The sequence below is a fragment of the Silene latifolia genome, chromosome 10 (assembly GCF_048544455.1).
Source record: "Silene latifolia isolate original U9 population chromosome 10, ASM4854445v1, whole genome shotgun sequence".
In the NCBI taxonomy this organism is placed as follows: domain Eukaryota; kingdom Viridiplantae; phylum Streptophyta; class Magnoliopsida; order Caryophyllales; family Caryophyllaceae; genus Silene; species Silene latifolia.
The window spans coordinates 43610500-43633393 of NC_133535.1; the positions used below are offsets into that span (position 1 = coordinate 43610500).

The following is a 22894-nucleotide window of genomic DNA, read 5'->3' on the forward strand; positions in this document are numbered from 1 at the left end:
AGAAACTCGAGGATGAAGAAGAAGAGCAGAAGCAACGAGCAGCCTCCGGAAGAGGCGCAGCAGATGTTGCGATTCTTCGAAGAGGCGCAGCTGCTGCTGCGTTTCTTCTCGATGTCTGGTATCCACTATTTTGTAGAAACAGTTTTATAAAAAGGGTTTTCAAGTCGGTTTTAAATATACTTTTGACGTAAACCTTACATTAATTGATACAAAAAAAAACAATTAAAAGCGGGATTTACACCCTCAGACTTACATGTTTGACGAAACGAGATTGACTATGTTAACGTTAGTGATTTCTCGACTCGAATGTATGTAGAAAGTGCCCTCGTTAGAGGATTTTAGATTAATTGATTGATTGATGTGTAGTGGTCAAATTGGTCGGTCATGCCACGTGACTGGTACTCAGAATGATCTGAGCTTACGTGGTCGACTGATCATGCATGTAGGCGTCGAAAGCTTAGAGCAAGGTCTAGAATGCAAAGGGAGAAGAGAAGGGCGGACACTCGCGTGAAAAATATGGAGACCGAAGGTCTCTATTTATACCAAAAAATGTGGAAGAGTTTTGGAATGACGCAAACTTTGGAAAGAAATCACGGAAATATTCCGTAAACAGCCTAAAAGGGTTGGGGAAGAGGCACAACAGCTGCTGCGGTCTTTCCAAGAGGCGCGACATCTGCTGCGTCATTTCCTTAGAGGTTCCCTCCTCCGGAAGAAAGATTTCCGCATTTCTGTTATGGAATTGCGGTAGATCTATATTTCCTTATTCCGTAAAATATGATATATAGAAGATATTTTACCAAAAGATAAAATTTGACTTGGGAATAAATATCTGGAATATTCTAGAACATTCTGACTCGGCATTTTAAACACTTTATTAGAAAATGAAGCGGTTTTTGACCTGGACTCCAAATGAACTCTAATTACTGTCAAAACGACCGTATCGGTACGTAGATGACGACCAAGGTGTAGACTCGAGTGTTTGAGCTATCACCTGACGATAAACTTACGGACTGTCATAAATCATTCTGTGTACCAAACATGCGGCCCAATCATCACTGAGTGGTTGGCGAAAGGTGTAGAAATGAGGTATCTACATTATGGGAAATGATAAATACAACCCAATGGGTTATATTTAAGTATTTAATACCCTTCCAAATTTGGTATTAGTTTAGAAATTAGAGAATAAATTACACATGAATCAATGCAATTAATGCATATATTAAGTGTTTATTTCCCTTTTTAGTTGCATAAATAAAACCAATTGTGTTGTATTTATCATTTTCTTTAAATAATACCCACATCTACATAGTATAAAAGTCAAGTTATTTTTTGCATTCCTATTGGCTCATAATTTTAAGGCTTGAAAAACTTTTATTTATGTAGGTCCCCTATGTTCTTCATCCATACTTTAGTTACTCTTTGTCCTACTTTTATTAATTAATTACTCTATTTCCTTACACTATATTATGCTTTCTTAAGGGTATTAGCAATAGACAAACCGCAAATGAGGTTTCTCTAATGCCACATCACTCAACACACAAACCTCTCTAACAACAAACCTCAATACAACAATAGACAAACCTCTTAAATATAGACAAACCTCATAAAAGTATACTACATGGGGTCCACTATCACTCACAACCAAAAACACAAACCATACAAAATTGTAACTATTTTCATCCATAAACCTTTGTTCAACAATAGGGAGGTTTGTCTATGAACCTCTCAAATGGTAGACAAACCTCTTTGACAAACATCTATTGCTAATGCAAAAATGGCAATTAAGCCCCATTAGTTTGGCTAATTGTGAGATTAAACCCCTTAAGTTTAGATTGTAGCAATTATGCCTCATAAGTTATGCAAAAGATGACATTAAGCCCCTTACCAAAAATCTCATGATAAATTCAATATATCATATTACATAAGTGAAATTGATTACACTTTTTACAATATATACAATCAAAATAAAAGTTAATGATAAAATCACTATTTAAAATGAATTTGCATTAATTAGATAAGATTTTAAATTATTTCATACAAATAAAAATATTTAGGTTTTAGTAAAGAACTGAATATTTTTCTTAAATGTGTTAACAATTCTCTATGAAATAAAAAAAAACATATAATTTTTTTTACATTTTTTTTGTGAAAAGATGAAACATACAAAAAATATAAGCGCTTAATTTTTTTTTTTTTTGGTAATAGAGATATATTTTAATAAAAATGACGATTTTCCCGAAAACAGTTTAGAATTTTAAAATATTATCTTTGTTTACATTTTTTTTTTTGTAACAAAAAAATGTGCACTTGTCTTTAAACAAAATATAACCTAATTGAGTTTTTGTGATGTGAGAAAATGAATTTCTCATGAGATTTTGGATAAGGGCTTAATTTTACCTTTTGTATAACTTATAGGGCCTAATTGCTACAATCTAAACTTAAGGGGTTTGATCTCACGATTAGCCAAAGTAATGGGGCTAAATTACCACTTTTGCGTTTTTCTAACATGTTGCATTTTGTAGAGAATATAGTTCAACTTTTTTTTATAGTATTTATGTGAGTTTGTATTAATATATAAAATAAATATGGTCGAATAAATAGTACTATTTTCTATGTGAAAAAAAAAGCTTATAAAAAGGGTTTTTATACGAGTATATTGTTTTGGTAAATTTCTACCAAATTAGGTTAAGTAAGATCAATGTGGTCTTATTCGTTGTATGTCGATCGATTTGTTTATGTTAATGCTAAATAAGGAAATTAAAGATGTAAATAAAGGTTAAGACAAGAGATTTGGTGACGCGGAAAACCCAATGTGGGAAACGACCGCGGGAAGCAACGGTACCCTTCCAATGATTGCACTAGCTTTTAATATGAGAATGGATACAATGGTGATGGCACGATAAGCTAGCTTGCACAATATGTTATGCTTGTATGATAGTACTTGAATGAATATTCTTCCTTGTCTCCTTGGCTATTTATAAGGTAGGTACCCTAGTTGTGTTCTACTCCTTTTATGGCAAGTAATATTAGTCCTACCATGCTTCTTTCCATAACGCGACCTTGTATTCTATTCTCCCTGATCTCCCTAAATTCTCCCTGAATTCTCCCTGATGATAACACACGGGTCACTTCTGCTCACGGGCCATTTGTTATTGCTAATCTTCTCGGCCCAACGTGCTTCAGCGAGTCTTGATGGGCTTGCTCCCTATTAGGCCAATATGCGGATTTTGGCCCGGATATATACATTTTATGATTTTATGATTTTATTTCTCGAAAAGTGAGAATGACAAATTAACGTACAACTATAAAGTGTATATATTAAAGCACAATTAATTATTCCTACATAGCTATATATGGAGGGGATAGTTTTTGATGCGATCATTTTATATAGGTATTTCGCACTTTAATTGCACGCATTTCTATGTATTTTGTATAGTGTTTAGCTACAAATGTCCCCCGAATTGTCTACTTTGGTTTTTCTTGTATTATTTACAGGTATGAATCGGAAAGGAGCATAATCAAGCCTAAAACATGTCCCTATACATGAATTTAAGAGATGAGTTGAGTCGGAGCCTTAAGACTACTATTTTGATATGCGCAAAGGAGTAAGACAGTTAGGCGAGCAAAGGAAGAACTTCAAATTACTAGTGCCTACTTTGAAGAGCCATATCTCGAGTTCTACAAATGATTTTCAGGTGATTCTAATTGAAGATGAAATCTTGTTCTCTTAGCTTTCGAACGCCACCGGAAACGCCCTGTTTTCCCAAGTAACGAAGAAATGGCAGCCATTTGAAGTTCAGTGCGCGAATCAGAAATTATGCGCTGGAAACTACTCGATCGAGTAGATAGTGTTCGATCGAGTAGTTTAAAGTCCTCGATCGAATAGCCTATTTTAGATAGTGTTCGATCGAGTAGGTTTTCTACTCGATCGAGAGGTTTTGCTATAAATTACTCGATAGAGAGGTTTTAAACCACTCGATCGAGTGCTTTTCTATCTGCCGCAAGGTTTTAATATCGTTTAAGTTAATAATTGTGTTTCCTATAAATAGGAAAGACGTCATTAGGTCAAAACACTATTCTTTTCTCCTTTTTGCTCCCTTTTCTCTGTTGGACGCTGCTTCTCCCTATTTTTCCGGATCTTAAGTTGTAATTCTCCCTTTACTCTCTTTAATTCTCTTTAATTTGCAATGTTTGTTTCTTCTTCATCTCTTGTTCTTGCTTTGTTCATTATCATGCATAGCTAAATCTCCTGCTAGGGTTTAGGGGATTCGATGATTATTGTTAGTTGCTAATTAGGTTTACAGATCTTTCATTGTTATCATGTCTTTGTTGTTAATCACTGCAATTAACTGTAACTAGCTACTTGAATCGATGCATTTAGCTTAATTAATCTTGGTAAACCTTGACCTAGACCGGAAGGTTGGAAGGGGTGAGACATGCAGTGAACATTAGGATGCTTTAGTGAGGGGCGGAAGCTAAGCTAATAGTTTTTTAGGCGAATTGAGACTGGAAGGAGATATTCGTTGCCCCTTAGACCGATACAATTGACTGATCTGTGACCTTAGCTGCAATTAACTGATATTCATTGATGATCCGACAATCCTAGTTTCCTTTCTCTATTGTTAATCCCTCTTATTCCTTTCTCCTACTCTAATCTCATTTATTTTGTTCAAATATTTCAAACACCCAATTGTGACCGTAGACAGACTAGAATTAATGAGTAGATAGTGACCGCCTCCCTGTGGAGATCGACCCTACTTACCGCTGACTTCTGTTAGTAGTACTTAGGTATTTATTTTTGGTACCTGACGATGGTATCAGTTTTCAAATAAATTTTTCGATAACTATAATTATATTAGTATTTCAAGTTATAATTATTTGGAATTTTGTTTTTAATATTTATGCATTTGCTTAATTGTTACATATATAATCCTATGCAATTTTGTTTCACGGGTATAAAACTAGTGACTAGGTAAACAAAAGTTATTTGAGATTCCATAGGCTTGTCCTATCTACCCAAGCGGGAGATACTCAACCTGTCACAAACCCGTGACGGATATATCCGTTATAAGGGAGACTTATTGTATCAAATATGAGCTAGTTCCCCAAACATTTTTAATACAATAAGTTACCTCATCAGTTCCTAATTTTAAGCTGTCTTTTCAGCTATCAGTTTCAAGTTTTTTTTAATACAATAAATTAACTTTACAGCTAATTTTACCAAATACGACCTTAATGTAGAGCTCTTTTTATTCCCAAAAAAAATGTAAATGTTGTGAAATTTACTGGAATTTCAGGAGTGTAACAGGATTATATTTGAGATATACTGTTGATAATGTATAGGGCATAATGAAATGGTTTTTATTTTTTAACAAATCTAGTGGTGAAATTGAACGAATTCGTGCCAAAACCGTGCCAGAAATATTCGTAACTTACGCGCTAAATTGGTTTCAAAGTAGATGCAAAGACGACGGTTCCTTAATGAAGCGTGATGAAGATGCTGAAAAATTGAGCGCACCCTGGTTAAGAAAACAAGACGGTTTAGACAAGGAACCGTCCTTTTAGATTATACAAAGAAGACGGTTTAGTAACACAACTGTCTTCTTATTTATTCCAAAAGAAGACGGTTTGAATTTCCACCAACCGTCCTCTTAGGCGGATTTTGACCGTTCTCTTTGTTCGTTTTTGTAGTAATGAGAGAATAGAGAATTGTATAAGGGAGTTTGAGAGAAGATAAGAGAGGAAGAGCTATATATTATTCCATTATTCCATTATATATATATATATATATATATATATATATATATATATATATATATATATATATATATATGAAATAGGATCATATGAGTTGGATTTTTTTTTAATGAGTTACCCCTCTAAATCTGAACCACTAATCTAATCTAAGATGGATGGTTGGGATTAGATCTTACTCAACCTACAAATACCCACTTTTTCCTCAATCTCCCCAATTATTAGAAAAACTTAGTCTCTCTCCTTCTTCAACCTCTAAAAAACCAGAATAAAAAAAAAGAATCGATACAAATTATGAAATTCAATCTTCATCAATTTCGTTCAAGTTGCAGCTACAAACTTAGTCTTCATCATACTCGTTCAAATTCATCATCACTTAAGGATATTTCGTCGTCACTTTCGCTTCATCTTCGTATTTCACTTCAATTTCACTATAGGTAAGTACTAATTTTGTTTGTCTAGATCTGATTTGTGCATTTTCATTATCTTTCTTATCTAATATTTGTTTCATTTTCGTTGATTCGTTGTATATCCGTTTGGTCTTATATCTTTGTTGTTAAATTACTTGTTCTCTCATTGTTTTTGCCAATAATTTATAAGGTTTTGAGTTTGAGATGAGAATTCTAAATGATTTGTGCATTTTCATGTTGTTTGTAAGGTGTTTGAGTAGTTTTTTTGTTATTCAATTGTGTTTCTGTATCTTTGATAATATCTCGGATTTTGTGGTTAATCTATTAATAGCAGTTATTGTATTACTTTAAACGAGTTATTGTATTATTCAAACTCAGTTATTGTATTTTGTAGTTACTTCTTGTTTGCTATGTTTGAATATATTCTGTTAATAATAGTTATTGTATTGCTTTAACCGAGTTATTATATTATTAAAACGTAGTTATTGTATTGTTTTAACTTAGTTGTTTCAAATTAGAGTTGCTGTAAGATGGCGTATTCTTATATAATCTGTTTAAGTTGGTTATAATAATATTACATCTCAATTATTGTATTGTTTTAACTTAGTTATTTCAAATTGGAGTTATTATTGTGGTCTTATATAATATGCTTATAGTCGGTTATAATAATATGCTTTATTTCTCTAAAATATCCAGTTATTTTATAGTGGTTTTACGGTTATTTCAATATTTATAGGTAGTTATTGTATATCAGTTGCAAAGTTATTTATAACTTATCTCCTTTTTGTTTTTATTTCTTTCAGTGAGCTTATGTTGTCTGCTGATTCAACCCTCATCAATCGGCAAGACATGGTTCTCGTTCGGAATAAATACTTGTGGAAGAAACGTGGAAACAGCAGCAAGACACGATTCTCGTTGGAAGAAATATTTTAGACGTTTTGTTGTGGATAAATATATGTAATATTTGTGATGCTACTATTGTTAGATGTATTATTTGAAATGCATAGATGTAATTAAGATGATGCTTAGATATAAGTTGTTGGAGATGTTTGTAATGTGTTGGAAACAAAATAGTTATATAATGAAAGTAAGTGGTTTTTTTAACCTTGTTAATTATATATATATATTATTTCATTTTTCAGATTTTGTTATTGCATTAACCAATCTCAATTATTGATTGAATAAAATGACTAGTTATACAATTAAACAAGATAAACAAACACAAGATAGAAATTTGAGTATATTTGAATTTCATCTCAATACAATAACGCGATTTACTCATTACAATAACTGACTTTCTACATTACAATAACTACAAATACCAAGATTTTACATTACATTAACTGAGTTTCTACATTACAATAAATGATTTTCTACATTGGAATAACTAGAAATACTAGAGTTTCTACATTACAATAAATGATTTTCTACATTGGAATAACTACAAATACTAGAGTTTCTACATTACAATAACTGAGTTTCTACATTACAATAAATAAGATAAAATAGTTTATACATTACAATAAACTCAGTTTTCTACATTACAATAACTATAAGTACCAGAAAAGATTATTCTCAGTAAACAACTAAGTTAACTATAAAATAACTACATTTCTTCATTAAAATGACCAAGTATAGACATCAATTTTTTCATTGAATGTCAATTATCCGCATCTATCGTGATTCTACCTGCAAATCACCAAAAAAGAGGCTATAACTTACCAGAACACTCATGAAGCAACTACAAAATACAATACATGAGTTTTCATAATACAATAACTGGGTTAAAGTAATACAATAATCGAGATATAATGTTACGACAACTAACGAGTGAACATGAAATTTGAACATATTTGAGTTTCATCTCAATATAATAACACAATTTATTCATTACAATAACTGAGTTTCTACATTACAATAACTACAAATACCAGAGATTCTCCATTACAATAACCGAGTTTCTACATTACAATAACCGAGTTTCTACATTACAATAACTGTATTTCTGCATTTGAATAACAATTAAATAACCACGTTTTATCATTACAATAACCGAGTTTCTAAATTCAACTAGACATTTTAACAAATAGTTGGTTTGCTAATCTAGATTACCAACAAATTTTCAGGATTATGATAATAAATCATCAATCAAATATTAAAGGTATATTAAACAAGCATACTAACGGAGTAGCATTTGAAATAACTCGCAAAATAACATATATCGACTTATATAATCTACGATTACCTTAATTTTTTCGATTTGCGCTAGGGTTTCTACAAATTTTGGGCAAAAATTGACGATTGATGCGTGTATCGATCAAATTGAACAAAGATAATGAATTAGTTTTGTGTTTATGACTTGGATTACTCCAATTTTGTGAAAATTTGATTGGATTATGCCATGAATTTGAAGAAAATAGAAAAAACATGAAGAATCGATGAATGCTGATAGATTTTGAAGATTTTTTGTGCGAATTTTGGATTGTAATAGAGTAACAGCAGTAGAGAGAGAGAGAGAGGATAGAAGAGTTTAGTTTGTGTTGTGTGACGTATGAATGTGAGATTGTGAGTAATTGGTTTTATTAGATCAATTGTATATATATGCGGGGGTAACTCACGAAAAGTGGTAAACTCACCGGATCTTGCCTATATATATATATATATATATATATATATATATATATATATATATATATATATATATATATATATATATACAATAGCGATAGAATTTATATAAGATAATACACTTTAAAATATTCTTAGATTTGAACATACAGATAATATTATACAATAATATTTCATAATAGTAAACTTTTCTCATAAACACTTGTTTTAAACAAAGCTTACTTTTTCTTCTTCTAGGTGGATTTTAAGAAGGTTACTCAAACATCACTTGAACATAGTTATTTTATGGCCCTTTTCAAAAAAAAAAAAAAAGTCTATTACGTACTCTCTATAATACAATACTTATTATTCCATACGAAAAATTCTTGCGTTTGTCGGGAGGACCTTCCTCCTTACACCTATTGATAAGGCTAAAGTCGTATCACCTTAATCAAAATAAACCTAAACTACTACTAACAAAATAGCTAGCGGTAAGTCAGGGTCGAATCCACGGGGAGGCGGTGATTATCTAGTTTGTTTATATTTAAATCTGTCTTAAAGTAACCAATTGCGGGGGTTTGTTTTGTTTGTATGCTAACCAACTAATTGCAAGTAATTTAAAGGGCAAATAACAAAAATATTAAAGGTCTAGGATTTCCGGTTCACTAGGTCAATTATATGGGGTCTATTAATCAATTGCTAGATCTGTCAAGCTGTCTAAGGTCATAAGATCGATCGACTCTATGATGCCCTTTATATCGATTCTAACATGCGGTCGCTATAATTAGATACAATCTATTTGATTATCGCAACCTATCTTAATTCTAACCCGGTCGGTGAAAAGATTAATTCGCTACCCTAATTAACAACTCAGGCCTAAGTTAATTAACTAGAATAAGAACAATAATCAAACGGCAACTTAAACGATTTCACTAGCAATTAATCAATTTCCCCTTTCTAATTAACCTAGATCCCCTTCATCCTAGATGAGGAATTTAGCTACTCATACTAATTATAATAACAACAATAACAATATAAGAAGGCATAATTAAGAACATAATAAGATGAACAATAATGATAGAATAATTATTAAAGAAAGACTGATACCGTAATAAAAGAATGCTTAGATCCGGAAGGAAGAACAATAAATAAACTAAACTAAGTATTTGAGAGAGTTTTCTAAGGTAGCTATATTAAACCTACTGAAAATAAAGCATAATCTAACCTAGAGTACGAGTTTTGGTATTTATAGTAGTCATAACCGACTTAAGGAAATTTGTGGAATATTGCGGAAACTAGTGGTTCATCGATCGAGCCAAGGTGCACTCGATCGAGGCACCAATTACCAGATACCCCAACTCTCGACATTGAAAAGTTTATTAATTAGGTTGGTTCCTCGATCGAGTCGAGAGTGACTCGATCGAGCATGAAGTTCCTCGATCGAGCCAAAGTTGACTCGATCGAGGCACCAATTTCCTGCTTTGCGCACTGAATTTTAAACGGCCGCCATTTCTTCGTTACTTGTCAGAAACAAGCGATTTTTGTGGCGTTGGAAAGCTAAGAAGATAAGCTTTCACCTGCAATTGGAATCACTTGAAAATATGTTGTAGAACTCGAGATATGGCTCTTCAAAGTAGGCACTTGTAATAAGAAGCTCTTTTCTCCGTGTTTTCTTCTTAACTTCTCTTCCTTCATTCTTATGGATTCTCGTGTCATGATTCGTGTATCCCTTCATGCCCACTCCGCGATGCTCATTTCATTCCTTTGCTCCTCAAATGCATCATTCCTGCATTAAACAATAAAAGGCGGAAGTATCAACATTCTAACATAAAAGGCATGTAAATGATATAAACTAGCACGAAAACCGTATCAAAAGTAATTAAGGGGAGGCATAAATATGTATATAATTATGACTCATCACCTAAGACTTTATAATATTTTATTTGGCGAATTGTCTTTAGGTGTAAAGAGGATAGTCCTCCCAAAAAATACAAGAATTTTCATTCCATACAGGAGTATTCCATACATACAATGACTAGTAGAATACTAGTAGGTGGATTATACCCCCACTTATCAAACAACTAGTGCTATAATTTTTTAGCTTGATTATACGCTCAGTTGTCGTACAACGACTAAAAGGTTAAGACAAGTTAGATAGATACGACAAGGAAAATCACAAATTGTTCCACATAAGATTGATATTATGTGCAATTAAACCCTCTAACTTATAAATGTAGTAAATTGGCCTCATAAGTTTCTCTTAATGTGCAATTAATCACATATCTTATTTTTAAGAATAAAATTTATTAAATTAAATATTTTACTATTATTGAAAGTCAAATTATTGATCAAATATTAATCCTAAAATTCCTAATTATTAGAATGTTTGTTCAAATAATTTTTTTTTTTTGGTGAAAAATGTTCATAATATGAGAATTTTTAGTGAAGTTATAATGAAAAGTTACATGACCAAACTTTTGTTTATAATAAATTTTGTTCACATTTTTCGTTAAATATATAAATATTTTATTTAATTTTTAATAATTATATTTAAAATGATTTTTATAATATAAAATAATTGGTTTTAGTTTAAAAAAATGGTAAAAAATGTGATTTGTGCTTAATTGCACATTTTTGAAAATTTATTGGGCTAATTTGTTACAAGTGAAACTTAGGGAGTTGATTTGCACATAGCCCATAAGTTATGGGGGCAATTTACTGCATCCCCCGATAAGACAAAAACAAAATGTTTAGATATTAGCAAAATATTTATATTATATATGCAAATGGTAGATTATTTGACCCGTTTTAACTATTCGTCTTAAGGGAAACTGATTGGTATGTTAGTATGTATATAAGATAAATCTATTATTTTTCCATATTCATTTTTCTATACGCAAGTGGTATATATACTTGATCCGTCTTAATATTAAGACGGATTGTGCCGATTAAAGTAAAACATGTTTAGTTTTAGCACAGAGTATGCCATATACATGAGTATAATTAAAAAAGTACTTAATAGTACTTTGGATTTGCCTCTGCAGTCATTATCTATGCATGCTTCTAAGAAAACAATCTAAACATTAAAAACTAACTAATGTACAAGTGATAATCTAATCAATAACATCTGAACATATTACTATGATACGATGTACTTAATTAACCTACCACTATTAATTTAATTAATTAATTACGAGTAATTAAGTATTACTCCTATGCTATCACACAAGGCCACAACAGTACAACACCACATCAGGACCAGGATTTTAAAGCGAATGTTGACCAGTAAAGCTCCACTAAGACTGCAATTAGACAAATTAACCCCTGTAATTAATATGTGAGGATAATTAACATAAGGGTATTTTAGGCATTTCATTAGCTGATCATACTGCAAAAGTTCAGATCTGTAACATCCATCTGACAAAAGATTCAAATTTATGTTTAGTTAATAACGACCTGACATTCTGCCTTGTTGTTTCTAAAGTTTTAAGCATTTTTATGGCATTTTTTAGTACACAAAATCTCATTGAAGACGGACGATATCGGCAGGGGCGTCTCAAACTTTTGAGAGGCCCTGTGCTAGAAAGTCAAAGTAGGACATAAATTATTTTATTGTTTTACGAGTATGTATGTTATTTATTGTCATTTTGAGTGATAATACTTGGTGAAAACATGGATGAATATCGATTTAACCGCTGCTATCCACTAGGCATAATTAGAACCCGGGTTGGTGACTATCTACAGAACCTTTCCCTTCACAGCTTCAACCACTAGACCCAATTCAACTTACAGTCATATTTCAACGTATTTATGTTATATTCTTCAATACTATGTTAAATGGGGCCCTCCAAGTTGGAGGCCCGGTTCTTGGGCTCAGCCTGAACCGGGTCATGGCCGCCCCTGGATATCGGTCACAAGCTTGTGACGAATGTCGTTTTTTTTCACAAAATACCCATAAAGAGGTGAGTGTAAAGTACATGGAGAGTGCCCCACCTTGTCCCCCTCTCCCTTTTTGTGAGAGGTCTTCAGCTTGTGACGGGATTAGCCCGTCACAAGCAAGACGCTTTGTTTTTAGTAATATATAATAATTTTTAACGGAAAATTCATGTGGCACTCTCGAACTTTGTCATTTTGCACGTGACACCTAACTTTTTAAGTTCGGATAATACACGCGGTACCCCTGAAGTTGACCACTTTGCACAAAATACCCAAAGTTTTGATCCGAAAAACTTAAAGAGGCCATAACTCGTGTTTACGAACTCAGAAAGTGAAGATTTTGTTTTTTCAAATTGATCATGTTTCCGAGTACTACGATTTGAAAAAAAAAGTTTGACGAGTTTGGAACTCGTGACCAGGAGATATGCTCACTCAAAGTTTGTTCGGTCGAAAAAACTTTGACGCACAATAACTCCTAGTAGCGGAATCCAAATACGACAATTTTTTTTTTCAAATTGTAGTTCTCGGAAAGATGAGCGATTTGGAAAAAAAATTTGTCACTTTTAGAACTCGTAAACACGAGTTATGACCTCTTTAAGATTTACGGATCAAAAATTTGGGTATTTCGTACAAAGTGGCAAACCTTAGGGGTACCGCGTGAATTATTCGTTAAAACTATTAATTAATTAAAAATTAGCGATATGAAATCGCAATTAATTACAAATTAAATCGATATTCCCTTACATTACGGGAAATACCAATTTCTAATTATGGCCATATTAGGTAAAATTACATTAAATAATGTACAATAAAATTCATTCATCTATATGAACAATAAATATGCAATAAAAAATGTCATGCCAAATCGTCCAACTTACCAACAACGATCATTTGAGCTTGTTTTGACGGAATTTTTACCATTAAAAATCCATAACCAATTCTTAAAATAATTTTTAAGATGTACTCATCATACTAATCTGGGCTAACCCCAAAATAATTATTCTCACTAATTATTTTGTGGTTAAATAGGTTTAAAATTATTTTTATAGCAAAAAAAAAAAAGCTTAAAAATTCATAACTTTTATGAAAAACTCAATTTATGCAAAAATTTTATAGAATAATCAAATTTTAAATTTTTTTACATTCTGGTCATATACCAAAATGATATGCATGTGGAAAAATTTGAAAGATCATAGATCCATATTAGACTCTCTAATAAAATTAATTTATCTCATAAATTGTCATTTAGGTGATCTATGTAACATGCATGCTAATATGAAAGCATAAAAAGAAAGTATAAGAAAAAATAATTTCCTTACATTGATTTAGTGGTAAAAAGGGCACAAACTAGTTCACCTTACTAGCTTGTTCTTGAGCTTAAACCAAATGGAAGATCCTCCTTGCAAATCTTCAAAAAGAGATCTCCTTTTTGTTGCACCCAAGAACTAACCCAATAATAATAACAAGTTTTGAACTAGAACTTGTTAATATTGTACCCTTGATTATTATTAGTAATATTACTAACTAATCTTAGTAATATTATTTATGTATACTAACAACTTAGTAGTGATGAATTATTATTTTAGAGAGATGGAGAAATATTGTTCACATGCAAGGTATTTAGTGAAGAAGTGAGGTAGTGTAAATAAATGAACAATAGATAGAGTGAATAGGAAGGGAAGTGGCGGGTGGAGGTGGAGTGAGAGAGTAGACAAATTTTGTCTTATGTTTTTCATCTTACATCACATGCAAACTCTTACATAAGATAAATTATGGTAGTATACAAAATAAGGTGAAATGATTATGTGAGTAATCATCCACTACTCTTATTTTACACAGTCCACTTGACCATTTACGGGTCCATGTTGGTTCTTATATTTGTCGCACAAATCCGTGTAATTTTTATTTTAAACATCGTATCATGTTTAAATACTTCCATAATTAATTCGTCCAATTCACTCCGTAAATATACGTGTACCACTACACATATTATTTACGTGCTAATATTAATCACATTAATCAATTAGTACAATTTTAGTAAATTAACAGTTAATTAACTAAAATCCGTTTCCCAAAACTTATTATTCAATTATCGCATAATTAAATAATAACTGCCGCTCCTCGAGTTCGCAACTCGAAATCTCTCTAAAAATAATCGACTAACTTTTTAGTCTACAAATCAAGGGACTAAATAAATTGTATCTCATACAATTAATTAGTTGTCTATTGGGGTTCGTTCCTTTAGGTGTGACTGAAAGGGGTCAGTTGATCACCGCCGTCTCACGACAATAACGTCAAACTCTAGTCAGCCAACCGTTATCGATTTACGTTAATCAACTGACGAGGATCAAATAATTAAATATCTGATGATATTCCACTAATGATATTTATTATGTTAACGCACTATTGTGGAGGACACTAACTCCAACAAAATTGGCCATAAAATTGCTTTAAAACATTTTTTTGCAATTTTTATCGATAAAGCGACAATTTTACGATTTAATTCCAAATTAAATCATTAAAAATAAAATGACTTCAAAAAAAAAATTTTGAACATTTTAGAACAATTTCCAGAAGCTAAAAATTCAAAAATTTCTATCCCAAAAAATAGATAAATATTTATTTGTTAAATAACCATTATTTAGCAAATTTTTATCAAATAAAAATCATTAAACTATTTAAATTAATCATATTAATTTATAATCATTCTACTTCTCATAAATAGAACATGCATGTGGTTATTTCTAAATAAATATGCATAAAATTAGCATGCAATATAATTTAATTAACCCTTAATTAAGATTAATGCATATTAATTCAATTTTATGCCTTTTTATGTCTTAAAATGTTATAAAATGCCATTAAATTTTACAAAATTAAAACTTTCAACCCATATTTATTTAATACCAGATTATATACATGCAAGACCATATTTTGTGAAAAAAAACTAATTTTAACAACAAAATATCGAATTTTATCAATTTATCTCATAAATTAATAAAATCGTCTTACAACTACATGCATGTATGTAACAATATGCTCTGATAACACTTGTTAGTATTTAGACCCTCATTAGACTCTTCTAATGATATTAAAATTACTAGTTAATTTAATATAGTGGTCTAAATCCTACATGCATGAAAGTATATAAGAAGAAAATATCCTTACATTAATGATAAGGCAATATGGGCACTACAAAGGGCTCCTACCTTTGTAGTTCTTGAGTTTAAAAATGGTGGATGATCCTCCTATAAACCAAGCAACCAAATTTGTAACACCCCACGTTAATTGAAGAGGTCCAATGATAAGCTTAAATGACTAGTGCTTAAAGGGATTGGAAGTACTACTCATATTAACAAAGTGCACTTTCTTTTATGGTCATCCATGCAAAAGAACTCCACAGTTAAGCGTGCTTGGTTGAGAGTAGTCTTAGGATGGGTGACCTCCTGGGAAGATTCCCGGGATGCGCGTGAGTGAGGACAAAATGCGCTATAAAGGACCCGTGTTGATCTGTGGGCCATGTACACAGCCTGGTGAGCTATCATAAGTAACCGCTCCCGACCCAGATTGGGCCGGGGTGTTATAAAAGTAGATGACCTCCTTCGGTGAGCACCCAAGACTAGCCCAAAAATTCTAGTATTACTAACTAGATAATAATAGTATTAAACCTTGTATTATGTAATATTATTATACTAATAGAATTAGATAATGTATTATTATTATTTTGTGTGATTGATCAACTAATTAATCAAGAATTTTGATGGATAAGATGAAGAAAAACAAGTATACAATAGACCTTTTTTTTCTTCTTCTAAACCGACCACAAGGAGGAATTATAGATAATTTTTGGTCTAAGAATTCATACATGCAAAGTGTGTATGTGTGGGGTATTTATAGACCTCAATATGTAAAGAAATAAATTAGGCAAATACATGTGTCCTAGACACATGTCAAAACCGGTCCAAGTGGATCCATTTGGCTCCATTTTCGACTTTTAACATTTGTCCCACAAATGCTTATAAGTCTTAAATTTAATTATCTTATATAATTAAATATTAAATTTGATTATTTAACATTTAAATAATACAAATTAACAACTAATAACCACTTAACTATTAAGTAATTATTGACCATTTTATCAATATAAAATGTGTCTCATGAACCTTTATTAGCTAATTTTACAACCTCTTGTAAATATAAATAGATAATTACCTCCGCCTCACAACATACACGTATACCGTATAAAATTTAATTAATTAACTATTAATTAATAAATTCTAATAAATATTTATTAATTAATTATCACATAATTAAATACTAAATCCTATTGGCCCGAGTTTGTAACTCGTCATCAAATAATACATTCACATGACTTACAACAAGTCAACTAATATAAATAATTAATTAAAACGTATCTCATACAAATAATTAGTTTTTCTATTTGGGCGTCATCTTATAGGTGTGACCTAAAGCGATCAGTTGACCACCGCCGTCACACGACAGTAACGTCAAACACTAGTCAGCCGAGCGTTACCGATAAACGTTGATCAACTGACAAATATATAAAATCAATCCCTGATATTCCTTGTACGAGATTTAATACGTAAACGCACTATTGTGGAGGACACTCACTCCAACACCAATCTCCTTGAGCTCTTGTGAGTATGAAAGTGTGGTATTTGATGAAGAATATATGAGGTTGAGTAAACCAAATACTCTCATCCTTTGTGAGTATGAGGGTGTGATTTTTGATGTGGACATTGAGGTTATGAAGAAAGAGTTAATGAGGTGGAGTGAAGCCCCTATATTTGATTTGTATGAAGAAAGCAATGATGACGAATCTATGGAAGAAAATGATGAGGGAAAAATAAACTCAAATGATGAATGGAGTTGTAGGGATTCCTCACTTGAGGAACCCATCCTTAAGAAGTTTGAAGATTACTTCAATGAAGAAGAAGAATGTCTCTTCCTTATTGAACACGAGGAACTTCTCACACCCACTATGGAGCCCATGATAGTTAAAGATGACGTTATGGACCTTCTCATGAAAGTCAAATCGTCATACAAGAATTACTTGGTGGAGAAGCTCAAGGATAAATCTAAGAGGGAGCCTATTTGCGAAAACTTGGCGCCCACAATCCCAACTCCCAAGCCACCCCATCATCAATGCTATGAGAGTTCACCTTATATCGTTGAGGGATTAATTAGTCCAAATATTTTTGTCATCATCAAATTTAAGAGGGGTAGAAGCAACCGGAAACCCCCATATGCCAAGAATCTCGAGTTTGCTAGTTGCAAGAGCCGGGAAGGCCATCATGACAAAGTAAAGGAGAAGGGGAAAATTTTCAAAGAAAGGTCCTTCATGAATTGGCCATACTCTATATTGAAATGGTTTAAAACTTATTCATGCTTACTTGAGGACCATTCATAAGCTTTTGATCGCTTATTGAGCTCCATGGATAATTAAATTTGTCATTTTAACTTAGTTTGGTGGAGTCCTATCTCAAACCACCATTTGTAATACACTTTCCTAAGCATTACATTGCATTACATGCTAGTGGTAGTTGCATTTTAGATTCATAATGTTACATTGCATCCTTTAGTCCTTACATGAGAGTTATGAGGGAGAGTTCTTATCTACGCTTTAAGCCATTTTTCAGGAAAGAACACGATGATAAGAGGGAATCACAAAGGGAGCAAGGGAAAGGCTTAATTTAAGCCTTACTTTCTAAAGCAAAAGCAGGACACCCGACCGTCGGGGAGGGACGCGCGACCCGTAGCTCGAAGAAATCAAAGAAAAATGTCCGGACACAAAAAACGCGCGACCTGATCTTTGGACGCCCGTCCCATTCTCGGGGACGCTCAACCCAACACCAGGACGCACGGGTCACACAAGAAAAACATAGGGCTGAACCGCAGCACGCCCGAACCCGACCCCAGCCCGCTCGTCCCAGCATGCTTCTTTAATAAATCTGTCCCTCACCATCCCTATTCCCTTATCTTAAGATCAACACAACCAAATCTCATCATCTTCTCCACAATCTCCACACAAAACCCCATCACAAAAACATCAATCCAAGGTCTTCAATCAAGTTCTTACCAACCACATCAAGCAAGAATGTTTTTAAGGAACAAAATCAAGAAGACCGGCGAATCGGTATCCAAACGGCGAAAGGGCACTACCTCAACCGCCTCACGAGAGGCAAGGGTCCAAGAAAATTAAGAGATACCGGGTGTCGAACAACTTGAGCATTTTCCGGAAGTGCATTTCGTCGAAGATTCGTACCGACAACGATTTAATGAATTACTAGGTAAGAGTTACGAACCTACTCAATTTGTTGATCTTGATGTGTTGGAAATACTTGGTATAAGGCAACAAAACGAAGTTATTCTTCAATGGCTTGGGTCTTGAGATGATGTTTTACACTCATGAAGATACCTACCTAAGCCACACGCTAGAATTTCTATGTAACCTCCGTGTTGTTACCAATCGACGATGAGAAGTCGGTATGGAATTCCGGCTTTGCAATATGTCCCATAGGTTTACCTTAGAACGCTTTGGGGAGATCTTTGGTCTCGAGGTACCAAAGAACGACACCTGTAATAACCACGGTAAAACAAGAATATAAATCAAGTTCAAGGTGGCGGAAACACCCTGACACTGCGGTAGCTACTAAAAAAATTGAGTTCTCAAATGGAAATTCAAGGTCTACGGGGAATAAATACCCCTATATCCGAAATGAAATAAAGTCTAAAAACAAGAGTCAAATAAAAACTAATAGAGTGCACTAAAACAAAGGTGCTCGCTAGCTCATTCGATGCAATCCCAGCAAATAATAATAAGCAACCATCAACCACCTGTCAGTCATAAGAATGACAGCCACAGTCAGTGAGGAGTAACTCGGACATCCTCCCAGCCATATTACATCACGACAAAGCAATCAAGTAGTTAAGACAGATCAATAATATGTAAATAACTTACCAATAACATATTATACAATTAAAATTATGAGCTCATTATAAATTAAACAAACTTTAAACTAAATAAATCAATGACTCATTTAACAAATGTAAACTTATTAAACAAACACATTAAATCAGTTACCACTCAGCAAGGGAAAACGTCAAGGCAACCCATCACTGTTACCTTATCCCTACGGTAGGACTACGATAAATATACTGTCCTAGTCTAAGTATGGCCACACTCTCGAGATAACATACCCCGATTCGACAATCACCAAGCCTATAAACATCCGGGCTGATGACTCCATAGACTCCATATTAGCCTATAAACAACCGCGCTAAGAGGACGACTCCGACCTGCCTAGACTGCCCATACCCACAGCTACTAGGATACAAGTGAAGCGGATAATATAAGAGGATTCTTAATTACTCAAGTTAGTCAACCAATTAATATGAACCAAAACTTCTAAGCATTGCAAATATTATTCAAAACATCCGTTACCAGATATTACGAGTAACAAATAATACCACTTACCATACGTTATATTATGCTTGCAAATCTATGAACACCTACCCACCATTGCAAAAGTAAAAACAGTACACTCATAACTAAACTACAGATAGAGGACTTTAAGACTCGTTGAGCAGCTAAATATCGAGCAACTTCATATATTAGCATCATATTCTATAAAATGTACACCCTCAACCATTCGTCAAAATATGCATCACCATGGAGAAATATACAACTACCAAACAATAATCCCTTGTTCAACCACAATCGCACAAACCATATTTATATAATTTAGGAACACAGGTACCACCTATATGCTTATTTAAAAGATGATCTACGATAACGAGTGACAAGTACGCACTTCTTAACATTTTTGCAGATAGTTATAGGATGATATGATAATGCCAAAATTAAGTATGACTACAGTGCATGCTTATTGACTTACGGATACATGTGAAAGCCAAGCACCAAATCACGCAACAAGTGAACAGCCCATCAAAAATTAACGTCGATTATGTTCTCACCAATATATTTCCGTCAATTCTAAGAAAGGGACAAACACTCAATCATCATAAGGAGTAAGCGCAAGAATCGATTCATAGCATACATCATCTACAACGATTCATATAATCACTTGAGCAACTATCAACTAATCTAGGATACAAGACCGCAAAACCGCGACGTAATACCGAGGACAGTCGTCGACATTACCTTTTAGCGCTTAATCTTCAATTGAATCGTCAGCAACATAAGAGTCGGCGTCCGGGTCGTCCGAGTTTGAACCTATAAAGGAATAACGGTACCGAAACGGCATTAAACATAGATGTTTTAAAGCTTAAGGGAAACGTACAGTATGAGGCGAAGTGAAGCGAAAATTTTACAACTGGAAAGCTTACCGCGAGATGAAGAGAATGGCGTAAAAATGACCGAAAACCATTAAGAAACAAGAGAGAACGGAATTGTCGAAAAAGAGTGTTTGAGATGGAGAAAATGACGAAGCAGAATGAGAGGAATTGATAGCACGAGGACTAGAATATAGCACGAGGTGGTATCTAATCAGTTTTTAAATTGAATGTGCGATTTATCCTTAACTTCGTGGGATAAGGGTTGTTTCAGTAACAACTCTATCTTACGGAGTTGACTCGGTTAATCAGTTACAGTTTAAATAAAACTTAGCGTTAAAACTATCTCAAGACGGTCTAATAAAATAACATGATTATTTATTTAAAAGACGCATTTCGATATAAAAGAATATGAGTCTATAAAAAATTAAATATTATACTTTATAAAAATAATCTAGCATTTAGAGTAGTACCAAAAGTTTATAAAATTAGCGTACTATCATATTAAATAAATACAACGATTTAGAAAAATATATAAAATCAATTAAAGAAGTTTAAAACTCATGATTAGCTAATATTATGACGGAAAAACGCGGGTGTTACAGTCTCCCCTACTTCTAAAAAGTTTCGCTCTCGAAACTTAACGCGAGAAAAACGAAGGTAGGAAAGAAAAGAAGAAAAGAATGAATTGACTTAAATAGGACGGTAATAAAAATTACCTCTCTCAAAAAGATGGGGGTGCTTTGCTCGCATAGAATCTTCAGTTTCCCATGTCTCTTCCTCGAACTTGTGGCACCTCCAAAGGCCTTTAACCAAAGGCAAAACCTTATTTCTAAGGTATTTTTCCATGCTATCTAAGATTCGAATAAGTCGCTCTTCGTAGGTCAGGTTAGGCTCAATCTCCAGAACTTCAGACTGTAGGACGTGACTAGAATCACTAATGTACTTCCTTAACTGAGAAACATGGAACACATCATGAATCTTTCCAAGATTAGCTGGAAACTCCAACTTGTATGCCATCGGACCAATTCTCTTGATCACCTCATAAGGACCAACATATTTAGGACTCAACTTCCCTTTGATCCCCAAACCTTTTAACACCCTTCATCAGAGAAACTTTGAGAAACACCTTGTCACCCACCTCGAACTCCAAAGGTCGTCGTCTTATATCTGCATAAGATTTTTGCCTATCTTGAGTAGCCTTCATCCTTTCTCGAATCAGCTTGACGCCGTCAATGGTCTCTTGTAGCTTCTCAGGACCCAATTCACGAACTTCACTTGATTGATCCCAACACAAGGGGCCGCGACATTTCCTCCCATACAAAGCTTTATAAGGAGCCATCTTGATAGTTGCATGATAACTGTTGTTGTAGGAAAACTCGACCAAAGGTAAATTCTTCTCCCAACTCGCATGAAAATCCAAGGCACAAGCACAGAGCATGTCTTCGAGAGTTTAAATAGTTATCTCTGTCTGTCCATCAATAACGGCATGAAAAGCTGTACTCATCATCAATTTGCTACCCATAGCCTTCTGCAAAGGTTGCCAAAAACGGGAACAAAATCTGGGATCTCGATCGGACACAATCTCCAAAGGAACGCCGTGATATCTGACTACCTCATCCACATATGCACTTGCCAAACGATCTAAACTCCAAGTCTCCTTGATTGGCACGAAATGAGCGCACTTCATCAGGCGATCTACGATCACCCAAACAACATCCTTACCACCAACAGTTCTCGGCAATGCCATCACAAAGTCCATAGAGATAGACTCCCACTTCCATGTAGGAATCGCCAACGGTTACAACAAACCACCTGGTCTCTTATGATCAATTTTAACCTGCTGACAAGTAAGACACTTACTCACATAC

At 33.4% G+C, this 22894-nt stretch overlaps 2 protein-coding genes across 2 annotated transcripts; both read right to left on the reverse strand.

Moving 5' to 3' along the window:
- Positions 1 to 20902: 20902 nt before the first annotated feature.
- LOC141607519 (uncharacterized) lies at positions 20903 to 22043 on the reverse strand. Its single transcript, XM_074426875.1, has 2 exons — positions 21743 to 22043; positions 20903 to 20964 (listed from the first exon to the last, which is right to left on the reverse strand). The coding sequence occupies exons 1-2, from the start codon at positions 22041 to 22043 to the stop codon at positions 20903 to 20905; spliced, it is 363 nt and encodes a 120-aa protein (XP_074282976.1).
- Positions 22044 to 22083: 40 nt separating this feature from the next.
- Positions 22084 to 22464, reverse strand: LOC141607520 (uncharacterized). The gene has a single exon (XM_074426876.1). It carries the CDS (start codon positions 22462 to 22464, stop codon positions 22084 to 22086), a length of 381 nt encoding a protein of 126 aa, XP_074282977.1.
- Between the last annotated feature and the right edge of the window lie 430 nt (positions 22465 to 22894).